At 47.9% G+C, this 17,442-nt stretch overlaps 1 protein-coding gene across 6 annotated transcripts in view; it reads left to right on the top strand.

Annotated features, from left to right (window-relative positions):
• Positions 1–17,442, top strand: part of arhgap42b (Rho GTPase activating protein 42b) — a 237,147-nt gene that overhangs the window by 53,244 nt on the left and 166,461 nt on the right. For all 6 annotated transcript variants that reach the window (XM_045704171.1, XM_045704175.1, XM_045704173.1 and 3 more), the window contains exon 3: positions 12,177–12,238. Coding sequence is in view for 1 of the 6 variants with exons in the window: in XM_045704175.1 (XP_045560131.1) it covers positions 12,177–12,238 (62 nt within the window). In the remaining 5 variants the exon portion in view is untranslated. The remainder of the gene's footprint in view (positions 1–12,176; positions 12,239–17,442) is intronic.

Genomic DNA, 17,442 nt, shown 5'->3' with positions numbered 1-17,442 from the left:
AATCTCTATCCAATAATGTCACCAACTCACCAAGCTTCTCAACACATAGAACCCCCCCATAATGCTCTGCGGCACAACCCAATACAACACACTAGGTTCATTCTCTGATCCTAATCATATGATTGGATGGACAACATATCAGTTCATAATGCAAAAGCTTTAATTGGTTGGAGAACATCCTCCGGAAGTTCCGAAATTACCATGTACTGTATGTCTTTCGAAGGGGGTGAGGCCTATGAGCCTCCTAGGTTTTGTATTGAAGTCAATGTACCCAGAGGAGGACGGAAACTAGCTGTCCTCCGGCTACACCATGGTGCTGCCCTACAGAGTGCTGCTGAGGCTACTGTAGACCTAATTTGCAAACCAGTGTTTTTAAATCAATTATTTGGTGACATTAATATATTTAGTATAATTTTATCTAAAAAGGATAACTTTCACTATTTAAAAAAATATATGAAATTTCACTGAGAAGTCCTCCCCTTCCTCCAATGTTGTGTACTTATTTATTTTCTAATGTCATATGCTTTCCCCGCCAACACCACTTTCCATCAATTTGCAAACCCTCATGCGAAATTAAGTCAAAAGCTTTTGTTTTGTTTTTGTTTGTCAATAATGGTATGCAGGGTGAATACGTGGTCTGTCGTACGGTATTTTGGTAAGAAGCCAATTTGACATTTGCTCAGTTCATTAAGGAAATGTTGGAGTATGTAGTAGCTGTAGCTCATCCAATGTCATTGGAGAATCCTGTGGGTTCTGGTCTTTTTTGTAATTTATCATGTGAATGTTTTTGCTGTTTGTTCTTTGTTATGTGGCCGAAAAAGGTTGGAGAAGTGGTTTATCCATAAATCTCAATTTTGGAAAGATGGCTCTTTGTGCTGTTGTTTGTTTAGTGTTTTCCAATTTTCCCAGACGTGATTTGATTCAATGGAATCTTCAATCACATTGAGCTGTTTTCTGTCATGCTGTTCCCTCATTTTCCTTAGTGTATTTCTGTATTGTTTTAGTGATTCACCATAGTGAAGGCGTAAGCTAGGTTTTTTTGGTTCTCTGTCTTTTTTGGTTGGATAGGTTTCTGTTAAGTTTTTACATTCTCTATCAAACCATTTCTCATTATTGTTAGTCATCTTAGGTTTTCTGCCAGAATTTAAATTTGATATGTTAGCTGATAGATGAAATATACTGTTTAGGCTTCCTACTGCTAAGTTTATACCTTCACTATTGCATGAAAACATTATGTCCAGGACATTGTCTAAAAGGGATAGCATTTGCTGTTGGCCAATTGTTTTTTGGTAGGTTTCTACACTATAACCATGCAGTTGCCATACCAGGCGGTGATGTAATTGGTCAGGATGCTCTCGATGGTGCAGCTGTATACATTTTTGAGGATCTGGGGACCCATGCCAAATCTTTTCAGTCTCTTGAGGTGGATAATATTTTGTCGCGCCCTCTTCATGACTGTCTTGGTGTGTTTGGACCATGATAGATCGTTGGTGATGTGGACATCAAGGAAGTTGATACACTCGACCCGCTCCACTACAGGCCCGCCTTTTCCTGTAGTCCACGATCAGCTCCTTTGTCTTCCTCACACTGAGGCAGAGGTTGTTGTCCTGGCACCACACTGCCAGTTCTCTGACCTCCTCTCTATAGGCAGTCTCGTCGGTATGCAAATTGGAGTGGGTCTAGGGTATCCAGGAGGATGCTGTTGATGTGAGCCATGACCAGCCTTTCAAAGCACTTCATGGCTACAGACGTGAGTGCTACGGGGCAGTAATGAGTTAGGCAGGTTACCTTCGCTTCCTTGGGCACAGGGACTATGGTGGTTTGCTTAAAACATGTAGGTATTACAGACTCGGCCAGGGAGAGGTTGATAATGTCAGACACTTGCCAGTTGGTCCACACGTGCTCTGAGTCCACGTCCTGGTAATCCATCTGGCCCCGCGGCTTTGTGAATGTTAAGCTGTTTAAAGGTCTTGCTCACATCGGCTACCGAGAGCGTTATCACACAGTCATCCAGAACAGCTGGTGCTCTCATGCATGCTTCAGTGTTGCTTGCCTCGACGCGAGCATAAAAGGCATTTAGCTTGTCTGGTAGGCTCACGTCACTGGGCAGCTCGCGTCACTGGGCAGCTTGCGTCTGGGTTTCCCTTTGTAGTCCGTAATAGTTTTCAAGCCCTGCCACATCCGACGAGCGTCAGAGCCAGTGTAGTAGGATTCAATCTTAATCCTGTATTGACGCTTTTCTTGTTTGATGGTTCGTCTGAGGGCATAGCAGAATTTCTTATAGGCGTTGTTGTTTTTGTTGTCGTGGTTGTGTCTAGGGGAGCATATGGGGAGGGAATGCTGTCACCTCCAGGTAGGTGTTTGTCCCCCTGTGTGCTGAAGGTGTCAGGTTTTCTCCTGCCCCCTCCCCTCTCTCTCTCTCTCTCTCTCTCTCTCTCTCTCTCTCTCTCTCTCTCTCTCTCTCTCTCTCTGTTCTCTCTCTCTCTCCATGACTCATCATCAGTTTTCTCCTCCATTTCCCGGTCAAGGATATGCAAGCTGTAACCCTGGTTACCTCTCTCTGACTTCCATTTCCTCTCTTAAGCGTCTAATCTCCTCCCATCAGCGGCAGCATCACAAATTGCACCCTATTACCTATATGGGGCACTACTTTTGACTAGGGTCCATAGGGAACTACTGTATGCACTGCACTATATAGGTAATATGTTGCCATTTGGGACAGGCTGGGTCTCCAGCTGTCAGGGTTGTGCTGCTGATGAAGTCTTTAACAGGAAACCGCCTGTAATGTAGTAGAGGTGTTACACTGTCTGCCATAGACGTATTGGAGAGCAGATAGACAGACGGACAAACACCATTGTAAATACAACCCATATTTATGTTTATTTATTTTCCCTTTTGTACTTTAACTATTTGAACAGAATATGACATTTGAAATGTTTTCATTTTTTGGGAATTTTTGTGAGTGTAATGTTTACTGTAAATTTGTATTGTTTATTATCTACTTCACTTGCTTTGGCAATGTTAACATATGTTTCCCATGCCAATAAAGTCCTTCAATTAAATTGAAATTGAATTGAGAGAGAGAGAGAGAGAGAGAGAGAGAGAGAGAGAGAGAGAGAGAGAGAGAGAGAGAGAGAGAGAGAGAGAGAGAGAGAGAGAGAGAGAGAGAGAGAGAGAGAGAGAGAGAAGCAGACAGAGAAAGAGTGTGTCTGGATGATGGCCATGCCAGGTTGCGTAGTTGTTGATAATGATGTCTCTTTGCTGGCAAGCCGAGCAGCGGGGAACCTCTCTCTCTCTCTCAGACCGTGTTGAAATTGCTGGACCTAATCACAGGGCTGAGACAGAGGGCTGACCACTACAACAGCAGCCAGACCAGTCCATGGATGTGTTCCAAATGGCACCCTATTCACATTTCTAGTGCACTACTTTTGACCAGAGGCCAGGTTAAAAGATGTGCGCTATATAGGGAATAGGGTGCCATTTTGGACTTGTGCATTATCTGGAGCCGTATTTAATGAAGCTGTACGGCCATCAAACTACAGTCCACTGCCAGTTCAGACTGTTACAGACCCTTTAGGCTGGACGGTGAATGTTTCAGCCATGGGAAATAACTATTACTCCTGGTACTCTTTCATGAGGTTTTTTCAACAACTACAGTAGTATGGTTCACCATAATGTTGCTATGCTACATATGTCATAGACAGTTTATACAGTTATTAGACAAGCTGAATGCTGATTGTATCTGTTCCGGTCTAGCCAGGGTTCAGCCATGGGAGAGGTCTGTTACTGTATCTGTTCTGGTCTAGCCAGGGTTCAGCCATGGGAGAGGTCTGTTACTGTATCTGTTCTGGTCTAGCCAGGGTTCAGCCATGGGAGAGTTCTGTTACTGTATCTGTTCCGGTCTAGCCAGGGTTCAGCCATGGGAGAGGTCTGTTACTGTATCTGTTCTGGTCTAGCCAGGGTTCAGCCATGGGAGAGTTCTGTTACTGTATCTGTTCCGGTCTAGCCAGGGTTCAGCCATGGGAGAGGTCTGTTACTGTATCTGTTCCAGTCTAGCCAGGGTTCAGCCATGGGAGAGGTCTGTTACTGTATCTGTTCCAGTCTAGCCAGGGTTCAGCCATGGGAGAGGTCTGTTACTGTATCTGTTCCAGTCTAGCCAGGGTTCAGCCATGGGAGAGGTCTGTTACTGTATCTGTTCCGGTCTAGCCAGGGTTCAGCCATGGGAGAGGTCTGTTACTGTATCTGTTCCAGTCTAGCCAGGGTTCAGCCATGGGAGGGTTCTGTTACTGTATCTGTTCCAGTCTAGCCAGGGTTCAGCCATGGGATAGTTCTGTTACTGTATCTGTTCCAGTCTAGCCAGGGTTCAGCCATGGGATAGTTCTGTTACTGTATCTGTTCCGGTCTAGCCAGGGTTCAGCCATGGGAGGGTTCTGTTACTGTATCTGTTCCAGTCTAGCCAGGGTTCAGCCATGGTAGAGGTCTGTTACTGTATCTGTTCCAGTCTAGCCAGGGTTCAGCCATGGGAGAGTTCTGTTACTGTATCTGTTCCAGTCTAGCCAGGGTTCAGCCATGGGATAGTTCTGTTACTGTATCTGTTCCAGTCTAGCCAGGGTTCAGCCATGGGATAGTTCTGTTACTGTATCTGTTCCAGTCTAGCCAGGGTTCAGCCATGGGAGAGGTCTGTTACTGTATCTGTTCCAGTCTAGCCAGGGTTCAGCCATGGGATAGTTCTGTTACTGTATCTGTTCCGGTCTAGCCAGGGTTCAGCCATGGGAGGGTTCTGTTACTGTATCTGTTCCAGTCTAGCCAGGGTTCAGCCATGGGAGAGGTCTGTTACTGTATCTGTTCCAGTCTAGCCAGGGTTCAGCCATGGGATAGTTCTGTTACTGTATCTGTTCCAGTCTAGCCAGGGTTCAGCCATGGGATAGTTCTGTTACTGTATCTGTTCCAGTCTAGCCAGGGTTCAGCCATGGGAGAGGTCTGTTACTGTATCTGTTCCAGTCTAGCCAGGGTTCAGCCATGGGATAGTTCTGTTACTGTATCTGTTCCAGTCTAGCCAGGGTTCAGCCATGGGATAGTTCTGTTACTGTATCTGTTCCAGTCTAGCCAGGGTTCAGCCATGGGAGAGGTCTGTTACTGTATCTGTTCCAGTCTAGCCAGGGTTCAGCCATGGGAGAGTTCTGTTACTGTATCTGTTCCAGTCTAGCCAGGGTTCAGCCATGGGAGAGGTATGTTACTGTATCTGTTCTGGTCTAGCCAGGGTTCAGCCATGGGAGAGTTCTGTTACTGTATCTGTTCCAGTCTAGCCAGGGTTCAGCCATGGGAGAGGTCTGTTACTGTATCTGTTCCAGTCTAGCCAGGGTTCAGCCATGGGATAGTTCTGTTACTGTATCTGTTCCAGTCTAGCCAGGGTTCAGCCATGGGATAGTTCTGTTACTGTATCTGTTCCAGTCTAGCCAGGGTTCAGCCATGGGAGAGTTCTGTTACTGTTGATACTGGTACTCTGAAAACTGAAAACAACAAACACGTACACTGAAACACTACGACAAAATAACAGTCTGGTAAGGCACACGGCTAAACACAGAACAATCTCCCACAAACACACCCAACTAATATAGGACTTCCAATCAAAGGCAACACCACACAGCTGCCTTCAATTGGAAGTCCACCCCAATTAACTCTACATAGAAATAGACTACCTAGACTAAACATAGAATTACATAAACATAGATCATAAACCAAAAACCCGGAAATACTAAATCAAACGCCCTTTTACCAAAACACCACCCCGAACCACATAAAACAAATACCCTCTGCCACGTCCTGACCAAACTACAATAACAATTAACCCTTATACTGGCCAGGACGTGACAGATACTGTATGTTCACTCTAGTAGGCTAGTTTAGGCCTGGAGTTTCTGGCCCTAGCCAGGGTTCAGCCTTTTTTAATGTATACCGTATGAACAATTATGGACATAATTCATTAATATCAGCAAGCTGCTTCCACCATGGCACTCCCTCACCATGTTTAAACAGCCTGAACGTCTCACTGTACCCTAGGCTTGAGCGCTAGTCAGGACCTGGAGGTTTTCCTGGCCATTTGATCAGGAAAAACTCTGTGCCCTATGTACTGTTTGGTATACAGAGATGTGTCTTCTAGCGAGTAGAAGGGGAGAATCAGGTTTCCCTTCCATGTAATGTTATTGACCTCCTTTTACATGGCTAACCTGGTCCTGGATCAGCACTCCTACTGAGACACGTTATAAATACAGACCCAGGGCCCTATGTTGGATACAGACCCAGGGCCCTATGTTGGATACAGACCCAGGGCCCCATGTTGAATACAGGAACAGGGCCCCATGTTGGATACAGACCCAGGGCCCCATGTTGAATACAGGAACAGGGCCCCATGTTGAATACAGACCCAGGGCCCTATGTTGGATACAGACCCAGGGCCCTATGTTGAATACAGACCCAGGGCCCTATGTTGGATACAGACCCAGGGCCCCATGTTGAATACAGACCCAGGGCCCCATGTTGGATACAGACCCAGGGCCCTATGTTGAATACAGACCCAGGGCCCTATGTTGGATACAGACCCAGGGCCCTATGTTGGATACAGACCCAGGGCCCTATGTTGGATACAGACCCAGGGCCCTATGTTGGATACAGACCCAGGGCCCTATGTTGAATACAGACCCAGGGCCCTATGTTGAATACAGACCCAGGGCCCTATGTTGGATACAGACCCAGGGCCCTATGTTGAATACAGACCCAGGGCCCCATGTTGAATACAGACCCAGGGCCCCATGTTGAATACAGACCCAGGGCCCCATGTTGAATACAGACCCAGGGCCCTATGTTGAATACAGACCCAGGGCCCTATGTTGAATACAGACCCAGGGCCCTATGTTGGATACAGACCCAGGGCCCCATGTTGAATACAGACCCAGGGCCCCATGTTGGATACAGACCCAGGGCCCTATGTTGAATACAGACCCAGGGCCCTATGTTGGATACAGACCCAGGGCCCCATGTTGAATACAGACCCAGGGCCCCATGTTGGATACAGACCCAGGGCCCTATGTTGAATACAGACCCAGGGCCCCATGTTGGATACAGACCCAGGGCCCCATGTTGGATACAGACCCAGGGCCCCATGTTGAATACAGACCCAGGGCCCTATGTTGGATACAGACCCAGGGCCCCATGTTGGATACAGACCCAGGGCCCTATGTTGAATACAGACCCAGGGCCCTATGTTGGATACAGACCCAGGGCCCTATGTTGGATACAGACCCAGGGCCCTATGTTGGATACAGACCCAGGGCCCCATGTTGAATACAGACCCAGGGCCCTATGTTGGATACAGACCCAGGGCCCTATGTTGGATACAGACCCAGGGCCCTATGTTGGATACAGACCCAGGGCCCCATGTTGAATACAGACCCAGGGCCCTATGTTGGATACAGACCCAGGGCCCCATGTTGAATACAGACCCAGGGCCCCATGTTGGATACAGACCCAGGGCCCCATGTTGAATACAGACCCAGGGCCCTATGTTGGATACAGACCCAGGGCCCCATGTTGAATACAGACCCAGGGCCCTATGTTGGATACAGACCCAGGGCCCCATGTTGAATACAGACCCAGGGCCCTATGTTGGATACAGACCCAGGGCCCTATGTTGAATACAGACCCAGGGCCCTATGTTGGATACAGACCCAGGGCCCCATGTTGAATACAGACCCAGGGCCCTATGTTGAATACAGACCCAGGGCCCCATGTTGAATACAGACCCAGGGCCCTATGTTGGATACAGACCCAGGGCCCTATGTTGAATACAGACCCAGGGCCCTATGTTGGATACAGACCCAGGGCCCTATGTTGGATACAGGAACAGGGCCCTATGTTGAATACAGGAACAGTAGAACCCAGGGCCCCATGTTGGATACAGACCCAGGGCCCTATGTTGGATACAGACCCAGGGCCCCATGTTGAATACAGACCCAGGGCCCCATGTTGAATACAGACCTAGGGCCCCATGTTGAATACAGACCCAGGGCCCTATGTTGAATACAGACCCAGGGCCCTATGTTGAATACAGGAACAGTAGAACCCAGGGCCCTATGTTGAATACAGACCCAGGGCCCTATGTTGGATACAGACCCAGGGCCCCATGTTGAATACAGGAACAGTAGAACCCAGGGCCCTATGTTGAATACAGACCCAGGGCCCTATGTTGAATACAGGAACAGTAGAACCCAGGGCCCTATGTTGAATACAGACCCAGGGCCCTATGTTGGATACAGACCCAGGGCCCCATGTTGAATACAGACCCAGGGCCCTATGTTGAATACAGGAACAGTAGAACCCAGGGCCCTATGTTGAATACAGACCCAGGGCCCTATGTTGGATACAGACCCAGGGCCCCATGTTGAATACAGACCCAGGGCCCCATGTTGAATACAGACCCAGGGCCCCATGTTGAATACAGACCCAGGGCCCTATGTTGAATACAGACCCAGGGCCCTATGTTGAATACAGGAACAGTAGAACCCAGGGCCCTATGTTGAATACAGACCCAGGGCCCCATGTTGAATACAGACCCAGGGCCCCATGTTGAATACAGGAACAGTAGAACCCAGGGCCCTATGTTGAATACAGGAACAGTAGAACCCAGGGCCCTATGTTGAATACAGACCCAGGGCCCTATGTTGGATACAGACCCAGGGCCCTATGTTGGATACAGACCCAGGGCCCTATGTTGAATACAGGAACAGTAGAACCCAGGGCCCTATGTTGAATACAGACCCAGGGCCCTATGTTGAATACAGACCCAGGGCCCTATGTTGAATACAGGAACAGTAGAACCCAGGGCCCCATGTTGAATACAGACCCAGGGCCCCATGTTGAATACAGACCCAGGGCCCCATGTTGAATACAGACCCAGGGCCCCATGTTGAATACAGACCCAGGGCCCTATGTTGAATACAGACCCAGGGCCCTATGTTGAATACAGACCCAGGGCCCTATGTTGAATACAGACCCAGGGCCCCATGTTGAATACAGACCCAGGGCCCTATGTTGAATACAGACCCAGGGCCCCATGTTGAATACAGACCCAGGGCCCCATGTTGAATACAGACCCAGGGCCCTATGTTGAATACAGGAACAGTAGAACCCAGGGCCCTATGTTGAATACAGACCCAGGGCCCCATGTTGAATACAGACCCAGGGCCCTATGTTGAATACAGGAACAGTAGAACCCAGGGCCCTATGTTGAATACAGACCCAGGGCCCTATGTTGAATACAGACCCAGGGCCCTATGTTGAATACAGGAACAGTAGAACCCAGGGCCCCATGTTGAATACAGACCCAGGGCCCCATGTTGAATACAGACCCAGGGCCCTATGTTGAATACAGGAACAGTAGAACCCAGGGCCCTATGTTGAATACAGACCCAGGGCCCCATGTTGAATACAGACCCAGGGCCCCATGTTGAATACAGACCCAGGGCCCTATGTTGAATACAGGAACAGGGCCCTATGTTGAATACAGACCCAGGGCCCTATGTTGAATACAGACCCAGGGCCCTATGTTGAATACAGGAACAGTAGAACCCAGGGCCCTATGTTGAATACAGACCCAGGGCCCCATGTTGAATACAGACCCAGGGCCCCATGTTGAATACAGGAACAGTAGAACCCAGGGCCCTATGTTGAATACAGGAACAGTAGAACCCAGGGCCCTATGTTGAATACAGGAACAGTAGAACCCAGGGCCCTATGTTGAATACAGGAACAGTAGAACCCAGGGCCCTATGTTGAATACAGGAACAGTAGAACCCAGGGCCCTATGTTGAATACAGACCCAGGGCCCTATGTTGAATACAGGAACAGTAGAACCTAGGGCCCTATGTTGAATACAGGAACAGTAGAACCCAGGGCCCTATGTTGAATACAGACCCAGGGCCCTATGTTGAATACAGACCCAGGGCCCTATGTTGAATACAGACCCAGGGCCCTATGTTGAATACAGACCCAGGGCCCCATGTTGAATACAGGAACAGGGCCCTATGTTGAATACAGACCCAGGGCCCTATGTTGAATACAGACCCAGGGCCCCATGTTGAATACAGACCCAGGGCCCTATGTTGAATACAGACCCAGGGCCCCATGTTGGATACAGACCCAGGGCCCCATGTTGGATACAGACCCAGGGCCCCATGTTGAATACAGGAACAGTAGAACCCAGGGCCCTATGTTGAATACAGACCCAGGGCCCCATGTTGAATACAGACCCAGGGCCCCATGTTGAATACAGGAACAGTAGAACCCAGGGCCCCATGTTGAATACAGACCCAGGGCCCTATGTTGAATACAGACCCAGGGCCCTATGTTGAATACAGACCCAGGGCCCATGTTGAATACAGACCCAGGGCCCCATGTTGAATACAGACCCAGGGCCCTATGTTGAATACAGGAACAGTAGAACCCAGGGCCCCATGTTGAATACAGACCCAGGGCCCCATGTTGAATACAGACCCAGGGCCCTATGTTGAATACAGACCCAGGGCCCATGTTGAATACAGACCCAGGGCCCCATGTTGAATACAGACCCAGGGCCCTATGTTGAATACAGGAACAGTGGAACCCAGGGCCCTGACCTGTTAACTCTGGTACATTAGTATACCATACTCATCCTGTAACTCTGGTACATTAGTATACCATACTCATCCTGTAACTCTGGTACATTAGTATACCATACTCTGACCTGTTAACTCTGGTACATTAGTATACCATACTCATCCTGTTAACTCTGGTACATTAGTATACCATACTCTGACCTGTAACTCTGTTACATTAGTATACCATACTCATCCTGTTAACTCTGGTACATTAGTGTACCATACTCTGACCTGTAACTCTGGTACATTAGTATACCATACTCTGACCTGTTAACTCTGGTACATTAGTATACCATACTCTGACCTGTTAACTCTGGTACATTAGTATACCATACTCTGACCTGTAACTCTGGTACATTAGTATACCATACTCATCCTGTAACTCTGGTACATTAGTGTACCATACTCATCCTGTTAACTCTGGTACATTAGTATACCATACTCATCCTGTTAACTCTGGTACATTAGTATACCATACTCTGACCTGTTAACTCTGGTACATTAGTATACCATACTCATCCTGTTAACTCTGGTACATTAGTGTACCATACTCTGACCTGTAACTCTGTTACATTAGTATACCATACTCATCCTGTTAACTCTGGTACATTAGTGTACCATACTCTGACCTGTTAACTCTGGTACATTAGTATACCATACTCATCCTGTTAACTCTGGTACATTAGTATACCATACTCTGACCTGTTAACTCTGTTACATTAGTATACCATACTCATCCTGTTAACTCTGGTACATTAGTATACCATACTCATCCTGTAACTCTGTTACATTAGTATACCATACTCATCCTGTAACTCTGTTACATTAGTATACCATACTCTGACCTGTTAACTCTGGTACATTAGTATACCATACTCTGACCTGTTAACTCTGGTACATTAGTATACCATACTCTGACCTGTTAACTCTGGTACATTAGTATACCATACTCATCCTGTAACTCTGGTACATTAGTATACCATACTCTGACCTGTTAACTCTGGTACATTAGTATACCATACTCATCCTGTAACTCTGGTACATTAGTATACCATACTCTGACCTGTTAACTCTGGTACATTAGTATACCATACTCTGACCTGTAACTCTGGTACATTAGTGTACCATACTCATCCTGTAACTCTGTTACATTAGTATACCATACTCATCCTGTAACTCTGTTACATTAGTATACCATACTCATCCTGTAACTCTGTTACATTAGTATACCATACTCATCCTGTAACTCTGGTACATTAGTATACCATACTCTGACCTGTTAACTCTGGTACATTAGTGTAAGTACCTGACACTATAGATCAATGCATATTAATGGAACCTATATCGATTCCCTGCCACGTCTATGTTTCCCACGTTAATTTGAACTTTAACTCACTAGGTTCATACTGTGTATATGACCTTTAACCCGGAACTGATATTAGATTACAGATTAAAGAGAGATACTGTGTGTTCTTTCTTTTCCAGCCCAGTCGTTCAAGGAGTTCTCCCAGCTGCTGAACACGGTGGAAGAAGAGAGGAGACGTTTGGTAACTATTTTGTTATTTCAACTATTTATATCCTCTTTATGTATGTCATGAGAAAAGCGGTCATCGACTTCATTGTTCTATTTTAATTTTGTACAGATTAGATTCACATTTACATTTAAGTCATTTAGCAGACGCTCTTATCCAGAGCGACTTACAGTAGTGAATGCGTAGATTTCATACTTTTTTTTATTCCCATACTGGTCCCCCGTGGGAATCGAACCCACAACCCTGGCGTTGCAAACACCATGCTCTACCAACAATCTGTAATAGGCTATAGGCCTATTACAGATGTAGGATCTTAATTTGATCACTCTTTTGTTTGCGGAGAATTTTCCTGTCAAGCAGGAAATGCAAACTTGTAGTGTATTTGAGTAAAAAAAAAAAAAAACAGACTTCTAATGTTTGTCATTTCCACTTTGACATTTCAGATTTGATTCGCCCCGAATGAAAAATGCATTAACCCCTACACAAATGTCCACGAATTATAATCCACATAATAATTAACATTTCCTGCTGTAGAAAACTGGCTCAATTCTGTAATGTGTAGCCAATTTTTTTACATTATAACGTGACAGATATTGTTACTAATAGTTAGCATATAGCAGCGAACCCAGAGAGGCTGTTCTTGTCCCATTTAAGAGGTTTGTTTAGCGGTTAGCTTATAGCAGCCTAGCGAGAGAGGAGGCAGAATGAAGGAGGTCCAGGAAACGGTTCAGTAGCATACTAGTCTCTTCCCACAACCACACTGCAGAGCCATGACTCTGGCGAGCAAGACTAGTGGAATACTGAGCCCTTGGGGCTCTGCTCACCCTCAGGCTGGACTGTATCTGGCATGGGGCTCTGCTCACCCTCAGGCTGGACTGTATCTGGCATGGGGCTCTGCTCACCCTCAGGCTGGACTGTATCTGGCATGGGGCTCTGCTCACCCTCAGGCTGGACTGTATCTGGCATGGGGCTCTGCTCACCCTCAGGCTGGACTGTATCTGGCATGGGGCTCTGCTCACCCTCAGGCTGGACTGTATCTGGCATGGGGCTCTGCTCACCCTCAGGCTGGACTGTATCTGGCATGGGGCTCTGCTCACCCTCAGGCTGGACTGTATCTGGCATGGGGCTCTGCTCACCCTCAGGCTGGACTGTCTGGCATGGAGCTCTGCTCACCCTCAGGCTGGTGTAACGGAGGCTGAACAGTCATCCTGGTAGTGCCATAGCGATGCCAGACTTCAGTTTGCAGCTGAACGGTGTCGTAGCGTACGGTGTCGTAGAGTACGGTGTTGTAGCGTACGGTGTTGTAGCGTACGGTGTCGTAGCGTACGGTGTCATAGCGTACGGTGTCATAGCGTACGGTGTCATAGCATACGGTGTGTGGTAGCGTACGGTGTCGTAGCGTATGGCGTCGTAGCGTACGGCGTCGTAGCGTACGGCGTCGTAGCGTACGGTGTCGTAGCGTACGGTGTGTTGTAGCGTACGGTGTGTTGTAGCGTACGGTGTCGTAGCGTACGGTGTCGTAGCGTACGGCGTCGTAGCGTACGGTGTCGTAGCGTACGGTGTCGTAGCGTACGGTGTCATAGCGTACGGTGTCATAGCGTACGGTGTCTTGTAGCGTACGGTGTGTTGTAGCGTACGGTGTCGTAGCGTACGGCGTCGTAGCGTACGGCGTCGTAGCGTACGGTGTCGTAGCGTACGGTGTGTTGTAGCGTACGGTGTCATAGCGTACGGCGTCGTAGCGTACGGTGTTGTAGCGTACGGTGTCGTAGCGTACGGTACCATGTTGTACTGTGATCTGAGTAAAGTCTACAACACCCCTCTCACACACACCTCTACTTAACTCCATATTAAAGGGTCCGTCTCAAAATACACCACAGTAAATTATGTTTATACACTGCTCAAAAAAATAAAGGGAACACTAAAACAACACAATGTAACTCCAAGTCAATCACACTTCTGTGAAATCAAACTGTCCACTTAGGAAGCACCACTGATTGACAATAAATTTCACATGCTGTTGTGCAAATGGAATAGACAACAGGTGGAAATTATAGGCAATTAGCAAGACACCCCCAATAAAGGAGTGGTTCTGCAGATGGGGACCACAGACCACTTCTCAGTTCCTATGCTTCCTGGCTGATGTTTTGGTCACTTTTGAATGCTGGTGGTGCTTTCACTCTAGTGGTAGCATGAGAAGGAGTCTACAACCCACACAAGTGGCTCAGGTAGTGCAGCTCATCCAGGATGGCACATCAATGCGAGCTGTGGCAAGAAGGTTTGCTGTGTCTGTCAGCGTAGTGTCCAGAGCATGGAGGCGCTACCAGGAGACAGGCCAGTACATCAGGAGACGTGGAGGAGGCCGTAGGAGGGCAACAACCCAGCAGCAGGACTGCTACCTCTGCCTTTGTGCAAGGAGGAGCAGGAGAAGCACTGCCAGAGCCCTGCAAAATGACCTCCAGCAGGCCACAAATGTGCATGTGTCTGCTCAAACGGTCAGAAACAGACTCCATGAGGGTGGTATGAGGGCCCGACGTCCACAGGTGGGGGTTGTGCTTTCAGCCCAACACCGTGCAGGACGTTTGGCATTTGCCAGAGAACACCAAGATTGGCAAATTCGCCACTGGCGCCCTGTGCTCTTCACAGATGAAAGCAGGTTCACACTGAGCACGTGACAGACATGACAGAGTCTGGAGACGCCGTGGAGAACATTCTGCTGCCCTCAACATCCTCCAGCATGACCGGTTTGGCGGTGGGTCAGTCATGGTGTGGGGTGGCATTTCTTTGGGGGCCGCACAGCCCTCCATGTGCTCGCTAGAGGTAGCCTGACTGCCATTAGGTACCGAGATGAGATCCTCAGACCCCTTGTGAGACCATATGCTGGTGCGGTTGGCCCTGGGTTCCTCCTAATGCAAGACAATGCTAGACCTCATGTGGCTGGAGTGTGTCAGCAGTTCCTGCAAGAGGAAGGCATTGATGCTATGGACTGGCCCGCCCGTTCCCCAGACCTGAATCCAATTGAGCACATCTGGGACATTATGTCTCGCTCCATCCACCAACGCCACGTTGCACCACAGACTGTCCAGGAGTTGGCGGATGCTTAGTCCAGGTCTGGGAGGAGATCCCTCAGGAGACCATCCGCCACCTCATCAGGAGCATGCCCAGGCGTTGTAGGGAGGTCATACAGGCACGTGGAGGCCACACACACTACTGAGCCTCATTTTGACTTGTTTTAAGGACATCACATCAAAGTTGGATCAGCCTGTAGTGTGGTTTTCCACTTTAGTTTTGAGTGTGACTCCAAATCCAGACCTCCATGGGTTGATAAATTGGATTTCCATTGATTATTTTTGTGTGATTTTGTTGTCAGCACATTCAACTATGTAAAGAAAAAAGTATTTAATAAGATTATTTCTTTCATTCAGATCTAGGATGTGTTGTTTAAGTGTTCCCTTTATTTTTTTGAGCAGTATATATATTGAGGAAACAGACAATTGGTAGTTGATCCGTGGTATTCTGTTTGACCAATAAACAGAATGAGTAGAAGACGTATTCTCTTCTGAACTGGCTAAACCCCACTGGTTAGGGCCTGTGCCTGTCACCTTAGCTAACCCCACTGGTTAGGGCCTGTGACTGTCACCTTAGCTAACCCCACTGGTTAGGGCCTGTGACTGTCACCTTAGCTAACCCCACTGGTTAGGGCCTGTGACTGTCCCCTTAGCTAAACCCAAATGGTTAGGGCCTGTGACTGTCACCTTAGCTAAACCCCACTGGTTAGGGCCTGTGACTGTCACCTTAGCTAACCCCACTGGTTAGGGCCTGTGACTGTCACCTTAGCTAAACCCCACTGGTTAGGGCCTGTGACTGTCACCTTAGCTAACCCCACTGGTTAGGGCCTGTGACTGTCACCTTAGCTAACCCATTTCGCTAAATTCCCTTTATAGTGCACTACATTTGACCACGAACCTTAGTGCACTACACTGGATAGTGGATAGGGTGCCATTAGGGAGGCACTCAAAAGCTATATCATTATTGTCTGTAATTATTTCTCAAACAGGAAATGCCATCAGGGGAACCTATAAGATTTGTTTTGACAGTGTGCCAGGGGAATGATGTATGGGGCTTGAAAGTACAGCTACAAGAAACAGTAAGAATTGTTTTATTTACATTACTCTGTGGTTGGGTCCAAAATGGCACCACATTCCCTATCCAGTGTACTACTTTAGACCAGAGCCTATAGTGTACTACATTAGACCAGGGCCCATAGTGTACTACATTAGACCAGGGCCCATAGGGAATAGGGTGCTGTATCACTGCATCTCCAACTATGTCCCAGAAAAAGGAAAGGAGTCCTGGACTGTTCCAAGTCTTTTACAGAAAGTAAGAGCATGTTTTCATCCTACCAGCAGCAAGACATTTCTATCAAACTGATAGGTAATGGATTAATCCTGGCAAGATAAGCTATATATTGAACAAAAATAGAAACGCAACATGCAACAATTTCATAGATTTTTACTGATTTACAGTTCATATGATGAAATCAGTCAATTGCAATTAATTCATTAGGCTCTAATCTATGGATTTCACATGACTGGGAATACAGATATGCTTCTGTTGGTCACAGATACCTTAAACAAAATGGGCCTCACGATGGGCCTCACAATGGGCCTCAGGATGGGCCTCAGGATGGGCCTCACGATGGGCCTCACGATGGGCCTCAGGAAGGGCCTCACGATGGGCCTCCGAATGGGCCTCAGGATGGGCCTCACGATGGGCCTCACGATGGGCCTCACGATGGGTCTCAGAATGGGCCTCACGATGGGCCTCACGATGGGCCTCACGATGGGTCTCAGAATGGGCCTCACGATGGGCCTCACGATGGGCCTCACGATGGGCTTCACGATGGGCTTCACGATGAGCCTCACAATGGGCCTCACGATGGGCCTCACGATGGGCCTCACGATGGGACTCACGATGGGCCTCAGAATGGGCCTCCCAATGGGCCTCAGGATGGGCCTCAGGATGGGCCTCACGATGGGCCTCACGATGGGCCTCACGATGGGCCTCAGAATGGGCCTCACGATGGGCTTCACGATGGGCCTCAGAATGGGCCTCAAAATGGGCCTCACAATGTCTCACGATGGGCCTCACGATGGGCCTCAGGATCTCGTCACATTATTTTCGTGCATTCAAATTGCCATCGATGAAATTAAATTGTGTTC

The sequence above is a fragment of the Salmo salar genome, chromosome ssa20, assembly GCF_905237065.1.
Source record: "Salmo salar chromosome ssa20, Ssal_v3.1, whole genome shotgun sequence".
In the NCBI taxonomy this organism is placed as follows: Eukaryota; Metazoa; Chordata; class Actinopteri; order Salmoniformes; family Salmonidae; genus Salmo; species Salmo salar.
The sequence above is the reverse complement of the archived record's forward strand: the minus strand, read 5'-3'. Positions and strand labels throughout refer to the sequence as shown.